The sequence below is a fragment of the Clupea harengus genome, chromosome 21 (genome assembly GCF_900700415.2).
Source record: "Clupea harengus chromosome 21, Ch_v2.0.2, whole genome shotgun sequence".
Lineage (NCBI taxonomy): Eukaryota > Metazoa > Chordata > Actinopteri > Clupeiformes > Clupeidae > Clupea > Clupea harengus.
In genome coordinates this window covers 21,801,839-21,814,338 of record NC_045172.1, presented here as the reverse complement: position 1 = coordinate 21,814,338, position 12,500 = coordinate 21,801,839, and the positions used below count along the sequence as shown (strand labels likewise).

Genomic DNA, 12,500 nt, shown 5'->3' with positions numbered 1-12,500 from the left:
TTGGAGCTAGCGGCTAATCCCCCGCACAAGTCGGCCTCCGTGTGTGATCACTCATTTACATTTACAGTTAGTCATTTAGCAGATGTTTTAGAACAGTGTGACTTACTGGCAGGGACTAGTAGACATTTTGTCAGTGCTTGTATTCCCTGGGAACGGACCCCATGACCTTGGGGGTGCCGTACCTGTTGAGAGACAGAGACTGTGTGTCTGTAGCATTTATTGATTTGAAAAGTATCATGATTTGCCAAATAAGGATTGCAGTGTTGACAGGCCAGCCAGTAGAAGAAAGTGTTGAGTAAGCTTCGTTGTATCCTCTTTGCGCATGACATCACTGAAGGATTTAGAGCGTTGGGAGAATCCCTTCCTGATAAGCCCCGGTGATTCATACTGGTCTCATTGCATCTCACAGCTGTTCAATACGTCTGTTTCATGCAAGGGCATCCATCCAAACAGCCCCTTCACTCCCTCTATCAGAAGCTGTTCAATAAGTGTGTTTCATGCAGGGGCATCTATCCAAACAGCCCTTTCACTCCCTCCAGCAGAAGTGTACTACTAATGGAGAGCGGCACGAGGCGAAATGACTTGGCTGCCTTACCTGACCCTGACACTTGCACTAATATTTGCCTGGATGGTGCTAACGCTGCTTGGTAGTCTGGCTCCATGGCTCAGAGAAGAAAAGCCTGGTGTTGTTGAAGAGGACATGACCTCCCGGTTTGATTTATCTGGACTATTCCCGCCCCCCCCCCCCCCCCCCCCCCCCACAAGGCACTATTCGCTATCCCTGCATTTCACCATCACTCACAGCAGCCTGGCGGCTCCAGGATTCCCGTAAATAACTCCTGTCGTTTTGTTGCATTAAGCGGATTATTTACACCCCGGTTTTAATGATGCAATTAATATTCTGGTGCTTTAAGTGAGGGCTAAAGGACAGAGTTGATATAAGTTAATAAGCTGTGATGAAATGAATGGTTAAAAGATTAAGATGAATGCTCTGCTGATGCAAGTGAAGTGGCGCGACGGCGTTTTTATTTCCGCCCACTCTCGGAGGTTTGCTGAGGGATTTCGCTTGAAGTTGCCAGCTCTGTTCGCAGACAGAGAGAAATGCCGAAAGACGGCGAGGATGTTTTTGTCTTTGCTTTTCGGAAGTGTGACATCTCTCCCCTTGTCCCCATTGCACTCCTAGGCTGATTAACATTTCTTATATTTTGCGAGGTTGGTTGCGTTATTGAGTTGGGAGCTTGAGATCACAACTGCCCCCCCCGGCGCACACCAGGTTTCCTCCATTAAGCAAGCGAGAGAGAGACTCCCACCCGCTACTGAGAACAGAGAACTGCGGAGGCAAACTTTTCAGTGAACTCGAAAGTTGGTGACAAATGGGTGACAGTCTGCATCGGCTTCCAATTCATCATGTCTTGTCAGGCCGATCATTGGATTAATCCATAAACAACTTCATCTGCGGCTCCCCCATCCAGGGACCTTTGGGTCGTTATGTGTCTGACGCTGAAGGAAAGTCTTTTAGGGTGGTGACATAATATTAGGGTGAGTCACTGCATGGTTGTGGGTTCGGCAGCACTGAACCATATAACCAACCGGCCCACCCCTGTGAGAGTTAGTACTCAGGGAAGTGAGACTTACTGTAGCATGGCGCTGGACGTACACACACTCATCAGGGACAGAGGTCTGGGCCACTGGGTGAAGTGAGACTTACTTTAGCATGGCGCTGGACGTACACACACTCATCAGGAACAGAGGTCTGGGCCACTGGGTGAAGTGAGACTTACTTTAGCATGGCGCTGGACGTACACACTCATCAGGAACAGAGGTCTGGGCCACTGGGTGAAGTGAGACTTACTTTAGCATGGCGCTGGACGTACACACACTCATCAGGGACAGAGGTCTGGGCCACTGGGTGAAGTGAGACTTACTTTAGCATGGCGCTGGACGTACACACACTCATCAGGGACAGAGGTCTGGGACACTGGGTGAAGTGAGACTTACTTTAGCATGGCGCTGGACGTACACACACTCATCAGGAACAGAGGTCTGGGCCACTGGGTGAAGTGAGACTTACTTTAGCATGGCGCTGGACGTACACACACTCATCAGGAACAGAGGTCATGGCGCTGAGTGAAGTGAGACTTACTTTAGCATGGCGCTGGACGTACACACACTCATCAGGAACAGAGGTCATGGCGCTGGACGTACACACACTCATCAGGAACAGAGGTCATGGCGCTGGACGTACACACACTCATCAGGAACAGAGGTCATGGCGCTGAGTGCAGTGAGGGCCGAGGGCGACTCACGACATTTGTTCTGTTTGGTGTCGACGGCAACGGGGACTCGATTCTTTTGAAACCGTCCCTGTTCTCACAGCAAAACGAGCTGTCCCATGACCCAGCAGATGGTCTGAATTATGGATTAAGCCTAAAAGCAAGGCAGAGCACTTTTTTGGGGCAGGGGTATGAGAGGTGAAGGCGATAATGCTTCTGACCCAATTCAGACTTGCTTTTAACGGCACACTGGGATATGAGAAAGTGTATGATGATCATGACATTCCTTTTTTGGTCTAGATTAATGTGTCAAAAATGAAAATGTATCTTAAATGATGTATCTTAAATTAAGTTGCAGAAACATGTATAAATACTCTAATAAACCCATGCCTTAGTTTAGATCAGCGGCAGCACACCGTCTTCCTTCTCAGCCTCGAAAGCCTGACAGTAAGGCAGAAAAATCTTTCTACGGAGATAGATGGTGGTAGGATTATGTCCTCCCCACCTAGTGCGAAAGAGCCTCTGGGATTATTTTCTCTGCACCACTGGATCATTTCATATCATCTCAGTCCTCAGATGGAATACATCAAAACAGCAAATGTGTTTTTAGGCGTCTGTGGTGGGTAATACATTTACCGCAAATCAAAACAGAACAGCCAGACACCAAACTGTTTCCCCCCTCGTAGCAGAACGGGTTTTTATGTTCTAAAAAGCATGAATGAGATCCTATTATGGACCCATATTGGGTTTTGAAGATTGGACAGATTAGGATTTATCTGTTATATTCAAGCTCAGGAGATATTGCCTCGCCATATGTAAGCCCTAAATATATAAATAACGTATATATAAAAAAACATTTAGCCGTTTCTACTGAAATGTTTATTCATACACGGAATGCACGCTCGTCTCTGCCTCCCTGCCTCTCTCTCTCACACACACACACACACCGACACACCGACACACACACACAGACACACACACACACACACACACACACACACACACACACACACACACACACACACACACACACACACACACACACTCTGCTGCTCTGCTGTCTGACTCGGAGTCCACTCCCCTCCTCTGGCTCTCCACATCACATGATGTGATGAAAGTTCTCCCGTCGGTGGGGGACAGATTTACAGCCGTCCCCTGACGTGCCATCGCTCTCAGTAATCTTGCATAAAGGCTACAGCCCTGTTCCTCATGCCAAACATCTGCTTACCTTAAGAAGCCATAAAATAGAACAAGAAGATTACAATGGCCCCTGCCTACACATCAGACAGCCTCAACAAATCTGTGTCTGCCTCTGCTAGACCATCTCTCATCCTTCCCCTCTCTCTATCTCTCTCTTTCTATCTCTTTCTCTCTATCTATCGAATCTGTCTTTCTGTGTCCCTACCTGTCTCTCTCTCTCTCCCTCTCTCTCTCCCTCACTCTTCCCCCTCACTCTCTCTCTCTCTCTGTCTCTATCTATCATATCTGTTTTTCTGTGTCCCTACCTGTCTCTCTCTCTCCCTCTCTCTCTCTCTCACTCTCTCTCCCTCACTCTCTCTCTCTCTCTATCTCTATCTATCGTATCTGTCTTTCTGTGTCCCTACCTGTCTCTCTCTCTCCTTTTCTCTCTCCTTCTCTCTCTCCTTGTCTCTCTCTCTCTCTGTGTGTTTGTCATGCAGAGACAGCAACCCCAGCTCCGGATGTGTGACATGTGACGTGACGTTGGCTTTGGGGGTGAACTTGTGGTATGTTTAAACTCTGTGGGCGCTTGGACACGGCTAATTGCTGCCGCAGCACCGCAGGGGTGCATCTCCAGAGTCGTCCTTTGATGTCCCCGTATCCCCGGGACCACCCCAATTAAAACACAGCGCAGACCAGAGGAAAGGGAAATAAACGCATATCCCCCACTTTATATTCTACCCCGGCGTCTTTACTTACAAATGCTCCCGGCGAGATGGCTCACAGGATGCCGCTGTAACGCGATGGCAAACATTTACCGTATTTCTGTCCAGAAGCTGGAAAAGATATTGTGTGCAGATGTGCATTCCTGAAATGCCTTGCCACTGAGTCGTGTGCAGTCCACGCGTTCTGACAGTCGTGCTCGTGAGATTCTGACATCTTTAGCATTGTTAGACTTAGAGGTGGGGGTGGGGTTGGGGGCTGTGGGGGTGGGGTGGGGTGGGGGGGGGTTGTGTGAATGCCAACGAGTTCCCCTGGGGCAAGGGCATTGGGAAGCTCAGAGGTATTTATCATTCCCTCTTTAGGAGAACCTTGTCTTATTGCACCCTCCGGCTAGAGACGCTCCCTAATTGATATTCTGTTGCAATGGTGCCTTATTTTCTTGACAAAAATTCGACAGAGGAAGACGGATACTGGAAATCGAAAGTATCCTTCTGCAAAGATATGTGGAAGTGGTCCAGCGTAAATAACTCTTAATAGGCTGTGCTGCACAGGTATAACAATCCCCTCCTGTGCTGATATTGTCGTTGGCATGAAGCTCTGTTTACAAGAACAGGAAATGCAATATTGCGCCCTCTTAAAATGTTGCTATGGCGGATGTCCTGAGACCTTGAAAAGCAATTTGGAAGAGTAAATGTCGGCGTCAAACCTGACTGCATAGCCTGTCGGTCATCCTATAAACTACTCTCATCCCAGTCAGCATGTGTGTTATCTATCTGTGGGCTACTCAATTCATTGTTTTCTTCATAATCTTGTCTATTGTTCTTGTGTCTGTGTGTGTGTGTGTGTGTGTGTGTAGTTTAAAATGACAGCTTCTCAGCAGGATTTATGGTGTCCCAGCTCGACACACATACAGATGTTCACAGTGGCATTTGTGTGTCCCTGCAGGTGAAATGGAAAGCCACCAATGACTGATACGTGTTTCTTGAGAAATGGGAAAGTAGTGTGACAGGGGCTCGCACCAATATGGCCGCCCACCGAATTCGAGTGACGAACAACAACAACGTTCTTCCACGCTGCAAGTCAGAGGGAACACTCATCGATCTGAGCGATGGGGTGTCTGAGCCTTGTCTCACAGATGTCAAAGGTCAGTGTGAGTCTTAATATCCCATTACCTCACTGGGGAATGTTGATTGATTGCATAGCGTGTGTAGCCGTATGCTACATTACAACACCCAAAAATGTTCTCTCTATTCACAAAGATGTGTGAATTCAGATTAGCTTTGTAAACACATAATCGTGCCTAATAATCAGACCATGTAATGAGGATGTTATAATCATTAGGCACTGTCTTTCTGAGAAAGCATTCAGGTTTATTCTAGGGTGACATGAAAATGAATAAAATCAGTTGTTAATGTGAATGAAGCATTAAAGGGGCTGTATGTAAGCCTGATTAGCTGTCGGATAGCAAGCTAAATGATTTCATACTCCCCACTCCAAGCAGATAGGGGGCAGTGTATTACCCTCACCCTTACCTCCTCTCCCTTCACAGAAGTAAACAAAAAGTTTGGCCAAGGTTGCGTATGCTGAAGGCTACATGTAACATGACAACATTTATATAATTGAAAGATATCAAGGCTAACATTAGTGTCTCCATCACCATAAATTGTTGGACTGGATATAAACTGGATATAGAGTATTAAGTATAGAGAGTATATAGACTAGAGTATAGATATAGTCTATAGAGTAGAGGATAGATATAGAGTATAGAGTAGAGAATAGATATAGAGTATAGAGACTGGATATAGAGTATCAAGTATAGAGAGTATATAGAGTTTAGAGACAGGGTATAGAATTCAGCGCTTACATTTATTTACATTTATCATATTTGGTCCTAGGGTTTCATCTCAATTCATTTCCTCATTATACTTGTTTTCAGCGCTTACATAGACGTTTATCATGTTCTGTCCCACTCATTATTAAACTAACCCAATCAAAAACCCTAAACAATGCATTGAGTCGTTTTGAGATGTGTTTGAGTCAATGGAGTCATTAAGGGTAATCATATTTAATAGGACCGTCATGGAAAGAGTTACTGATGTTTATTCTCTTGCTTGCAGTGCCTTCTCCTAGTGCCTTACGCTTGGACACCTCAGCCTCATTCGGTACAGCACGGGAGGTGGTCGCCATTAAGGACTACTGTCCATCCAGCTTCACCACGTTGAAGTTCTCCAAGGGTGACCGCCTCTACGTGCTGGACACGTCCGGAGGGGAGTGGTGGTACGCCCACAACAACACAGAGATGGGCTACATTCCCTCCGCCTACGTCCAGCCTGTCAACTACCGGAACTCCTCACTCAGCGACAGTGGCATGATAGACAATCTCGGGGACGTCTCAGAGGAAGGAGCCAAGGAGCTGGACCTCCTTGGAGAGTGGACCGGGGTGACGCTGACGCCCTCGCTGCCTTACCACAACAACCCTTTCTCCATTCGCTCCTCCACCAATCCCTTCCTCAACGGCTCCATGGAGGGACTGCTGGATCAGAACGTCCAAGAGAGGGCCAACCAGCGCAACGCCATGGACTTGCTGCTCTTCGACAGTTTTCCACCACCCTCCTCCGCATCCCCATCCACCACCAGCACCGTCGCCATGACCCCAAATACCAACGGACACAGCAATAGCATCTTCGACCTCACGCCCATCAGCCCAAACCTGGAGGCCTTGCAAATGCTCCGTAAAGACAACCCCTTCTTCAGGAGCAAAAGGTCCTACAGCCTGTCCGAGTTATCCATCTTGCAGACTCAGTCGAACGCCCCATTGCCTTCCAATGGGTTTTTCAGTGGCCTAAAGGCCCCATCCCCGGAGCAGTTCCAGAGCAGGGAGGACTTCAGGACCGCGTGGTTGAATCACCGGAAGCTGGCAAGGTCCTGCCACGACCTGGACTCGTTGGGTCAGAACCCAGGTTGGGGTCAGACGCAGCCCGTGGAGACCAACATCATCTGCAGGCTGGACAGCTGTGGCGGAGCGGTGCAGCTGCCCGACACCCACATCAGCATCCACGTCCCCGAGGGCCACGTCGCTCCCGGGGACACCCAGCAGATATCGATGAAGGCCCTGCTGGATCCGCCGCTGGAGCTGAACAACGACCGCTGCTCCACGGTGAGCCCCGTGGTGGAGATCAAGCTGAGCAACATGGAGGTGAAGTCCTTCATCACGCTGGAGATGAAAGTGTCGGTGGACGTGAAGAAGGACCGGACCCACTTGGCAGAGGTGGTGTGTGTGCGCAGCGACTTCAAGGAGGGCCCGTACGTGCCCCTGCCTCAGGCCTACATATACAGTGACACTGTGCAGGTCCAGCTGGATAACCTGGAGCCCTGCATGTACGTGGCCGTGGTGGTTCAGGCCCGAAACATCTCCATCAGCTCAACAGTGTGGGACCACATGGTGAAGAAATTGACTCTGGGTTTGTACGGGCCTAAACACATCCACCCCTCATTTAAAACCGTGGTGGCCATATTCGGCCACGACTGTGCCCCAAAGACTCTGCTCGTGAGTGAGGTCGGTAAGCAGGCCCACTCGGCTCCACCGGTAGCCCTTCAGTTATGGGGGAAGCATCAGTTTGTGCTGAGCAGACCCCAGGACCTGCAGATCGGCGTGTACTCCAACATGTGTAACTATGAGGTGAAGGCCAACGAACAGGCCCGAGCTGTGCAGGGCTTCCAGGTGAAACTGGGGAAGGTGAGCAGGTTGATTTACCTCATCACGTCACGCGACGCCGACGACATCTCCGACTTCACGCTGAGGGTGCAGGTCAAAGACAACCAGGACGGCGTCCTGGCTCAGTTCTGCGTCCAAACGCCTCAGCCGCCACCAAAGACCAACGCACGATCCAACGGGCAGAGGAGGTTCCTGAAGAAGAAGGAGGTGGGGAAAATCATCCTCTCGCCTCTGGCCATCACCACCAAATACCCACAGTTCCAGGAGCGCTGTGTCACCAATCTGAAATTCGGCAAGTTGCTCAAAACAGTCATTCGTCAGCACAAGAATCAGTACCTGCTGGAGTACAAAAAAGGGGATGTCATTGCTCTGCTGAGTGAGGAGAAGATCAAGCTGAAGGGACAACTCTGGACCAAAGAGTGGTATATAGGATATTATCAGGGAAAGACCGGCCTCGTGCACGTCAAGAACGTTCTGGTCTTGGGAAAAGTAAAACCGATATACTTCTGCGGGCCGGACCTTACTACAACGATTCTTATGGAGCAGATTCTGAAACCCTGCAAGTTCCTCACGTACATCTACGCCTCCGTGCGGACTGTACTGATGGAGAACGTGGGGAACTGGCGGGCGTTCGCCGATGCTTTGGGATATGGGAACCTACCCCTGACGTACTTCTGCCGAGCAGAGCTGGACAGCGAACCCGAGAGAGTGGCCTCCGTTCTGGAGAAGCTCAAAGAGGATTGCAACAACCTGGAGATCAAGGAGCGGAAGTCCTTTCAGAAGGAGCTGATGACTGTAAGTAAAAATAAAAGCTTGTTTTTTTCGTCTGCTCACATATACATTTGATCCTCATTCACAGTATGTGCTCTGCTCAGCACAATTTTAAATGAAGTGTGCTCTTTTGTTTCTCTCCGGTGGCCATGTGATAGAAGGTTGCTTAGCATCTGCCTGGTCTTTCTTTTATATATATCACTCTCTGGAGGTTTGTTATCAGGCTAATTCTGATTGATGGTGTGGTAGCAGGCCGCTTCTGATGAGAGTGCACTTAGCTTGGCTATCGTGGGCCTCTTATCTGGCCTGCTGAGGGGGCTTAAAAGTGCAGCCGCCCAGACTTCCCCTTATGCTTCAGTCGCTGAGCCTATACACACACACACACACACACACACACACACACACACACACGCACATACACACACACACACACACACACACACACACACACACACAGACACACACACATACATAGACCACCACGGAGGCATACAGATAAACACACACACTCACACTTACACACACACTCACACTTACACACACAGAGGCACACAAACACATCTACATACAAACACATATAAACCCACCTACTTAAGCACACCGAGGCATACATGCACACCCACCCACACACACATGCACACACACACACACACACCCACACATACACACACTCCTTCTTAAGAAAAGAGAAAGACATTAGCATATCACACACAAACAGTCTTGCAGCACATGACGTAAGCCTTAGTTCAGCAGGTTTGTCTTTCGAATGCACTCACGGAAGATGGGAGAAGTGTTTGGGTGCGCTCGCATGCACACGGAGGGCACGTTTCAGACCGTGACAGGCGCCGCTGGCCAAGGTTGACATTTAGATTTGGTTACTTAGCAGACTCTTTTATCCAGCGTGACAGCGCAGCGAATGAACTGAACAGAAACTCAAATATGTGCATGTTAGGAGAAGGACCCCCACCCTTAACGATAGTGTCGCCACAGCCACGCTCGTCCAACTGGGCGTCAGAGTGAGTTAAGTTTAAGAATGTCAGAAGATATTAGGTCTCAGAAGCTTTAAGAATAGCAGTGTGGGCTGTGGGTCCTTAAACACAGAGGCATCCGTGGCGTTGAACAATGCCAAACATGCCCAAGTAAAGTTCTGGTCTGCTCTAGTTCTGTCAAAAGTGTGTTAGGATTGCTTGCCGGGGTGCGCGCTGATACAAAACTGTACAAAGTGTTTGGCTTGAAACAGCATGGTGCCAGGCTTCTGATCTTGCCTTGTGTGCTGCGCTGTGCTGTGCTGGCTCTGAACAGAATGGATGGAATCATGGGAAATCAGACACTGGGACACAAGATGTACAATAGTGTCTCTTCGGCCAATATGGTACATTTAAACAAAGTGGTAACACCCTCACACACTGTCAGCTTCACAGTTCTGATGAGGGAACAGACTTTAAGTGAGGCTATTTTCTTATATTCATGGCTGTGAAAGTGATATGCTTGAGCTGATTTGTGTCTCTCAGAATGGCCACCGGCAGGAGGGAAAGGGGAAAAAAAATACTTTGTTGTTTGTTGTCAAGGCGACTGTCTAGAAAAAAGAGAGCTTGAAATCCCCCTGGTCTCCAGTTGTTTAAGCTGTTTGTGGGTATTGTTGTACATTCTTGAAGTCAGCTGTGTAAAAAACGTCTGGAGTCAGTAGACTCATCTCCAGCAGGGTTACATTTTTCTCCACACATTGGTCCAGTGCTGCAGAAGATTTGGTTTACAATCTGACATCTCCAGTCATACATTGTTTATATTATTTAGGAAATCTCACTGAAAAGTACATCTTTAACAACCCTGGACACTTCTGACAGACGCTGGGTTCCTCAGTGTAGTTTGTAGCCATCTGTGTTCCCTCCCGCCCCAGGGTGCTCGTCCTGACTGGGCTCTCAATAGTCCCTGGCATGTCCTCCCCCTCCCCCGCCCCGCCCCAGGGTGCTCGTCCTGACTGGGCTCTCAATAGTCACACCTGTGTATGACCTAGTAGTGTTTCAACTCTCTTTGTGTCACGGCTTGTGAAGTGTGTGAAGTCTCGTGTGCTCCTAAAACACAGTACATGTGTGTGTGTGTGTGTGTGTGTGTGTGTGTGTGTGTGTGTGTGTGTGTGTGTGTGTGTGTGTGTATGTGTGTGTGTGTGTGTGTGTGTGTGCGTGCTTGTGTGTATGTGTGTGTTTGTGTGTGTGCGTGTGTATGTGTGTGTGTGTGTGTGTGTGTGTGTGTGGTTTTGCCTGTTTGTTCTGGCTTGTCTCTTAACCCTCGCTACAATTCCTGGATTTCCTTTATTGCTCTGCTTCCTCTTGTTTTAACTTCCGCCTGGTACCGGCTGCGATCTCTAGATTTGTGATCATTGGATTGTCTATCATTAGACTCATCCTGCTGTCCTTACGGTACATGTGGCCTCCATTTAGGAGCAGATAGTGTGCTGTCTATACAATGTTTTCATTTTCTCCATTATTTCATATAGTGAACCTTTTTTATCAGATATCTGGATGTTACAGTTTTCTTTACAATCAATTTGTTTCAGAGTTCACCTTTTCAAAACACTTCACACATTGGCCGTATCATTAGACTATTATGGGATATATGGGAACTAAGCTTTGGATACTTCTTTGCTGCCTTGATATTTAAAGTGCATCCAATCTACTGCTTCTGAAATTCATAACTTCCCCAATGTCAGTCAATGTTCACCACCAGCAAAACTTTCAGTTCAAAACCTGACAACATTTAGATCACTGCTGTTGGAAATATGTAAACAAATGAAACTAAATGCTTGAAATAAGACAGATTATTCTGATTTAAGCGGAACATGTATTTCGTTTTCTTTTTTTTTTTTGAGCCTTGTTACCATCTATACAAAAATGGTCATATATGTATATAGGCAGTATATAGATGTAGTTATTTGTTCTACGGATAAGTTGTGGGCTATCATTAAGAGAAAGTGACCCATGAATGAAGCTCCACTGTATTCACCACACTCAATAGTGATATCTATAGTATTGTGACAAGCAAACCAGCAGATGAAAAAGTTTGATGTTGGTGTTGTGGTGATAGCGGCTTGGCTTGAAATATTTGTAGGGCATGGGGGATTGTAGAGAGGATAAGACACATCTTTATTAAGACTCAAGGCAGGGGTGACCGTTACGGTAAATGTGAAATTTATACAGTAATAAATTGCCGACTGACACCGAGGATACTATGAATCTGCATTAGGTCTACAGCAGACTTCTAGTAGTAGTATGACTTCTACTGAACTGGAAACAGTAGAACGACAAGATATAGAAGCATATTGCAGCATTTCAGATTTATTTGGTTGGTGTTACAATATGTACTGTAAAGAAGTGTCATACTTTTTTGCTGTTTTGTCTAATGCAACACTGCAACAACACACTGCAGCAGTGTGCAGCATTTTGCATTGATTTAAGTTGTTTTTGTTTTTTAGTCCATTGTATTTTGAGTGGCAAAGTAGTGTTGCTGGGAGAGGCCATATAGTTATGGCAGCATGTGTCATGTCTGGGTGAAGTCAGAAAGTGTTTTGGTGGTTGTAGTGCATTTTCACAAGAGTTTAATTAATGTGCTCAGGTGTGTGTTTGTAAAGCACACTGTGTGAAGTGTTTTGAAAATAGTGGACATGGTATTGAGACTAATGTAAAAATGATTGTAAAAAAACTGGACAGGAAAGTGTGTCATTGTCATGCGCCTTGTTTATCAGGCACAGACCGTCCCATTACCGTACACCTCAATGCGAGGCAGGGAAAGATGGAACACGTTTTGCAAGAGCAAATTGATTTTTAAATTACAGCTTTAGTTCC

General features: G+C 47.3%; 1 protein-coding gene across 1 annotated transcript in view; it reads left to right on the top strand.

Moving 5' to 3' along the window:
- Positions 1 to 12,500, top strand: part of sh3bp4a (SH3-domain binding protein 4a) — a 37,477-nt gene that overhangs the window by 6,334 nt on the left and 18,643 nt on the right. The window contains exons 2-3 of the mRNA XM_031558605.2: positions 5,121 to 5,319; positions 6,293 to 8,685. Coding sequence (XP_031414465.1) covers positions 5,199 to 5,319; positions 6,293 to 8,685 — 2,514 coding nt within the window. The 5' untranslated portion in view covers positions 5,121 to 5,198. The remainder of the gene's footprint in view (positions 1 to 5,120; positions 5,320 to 6,292; positions 8,686 to 12,500) is intronic.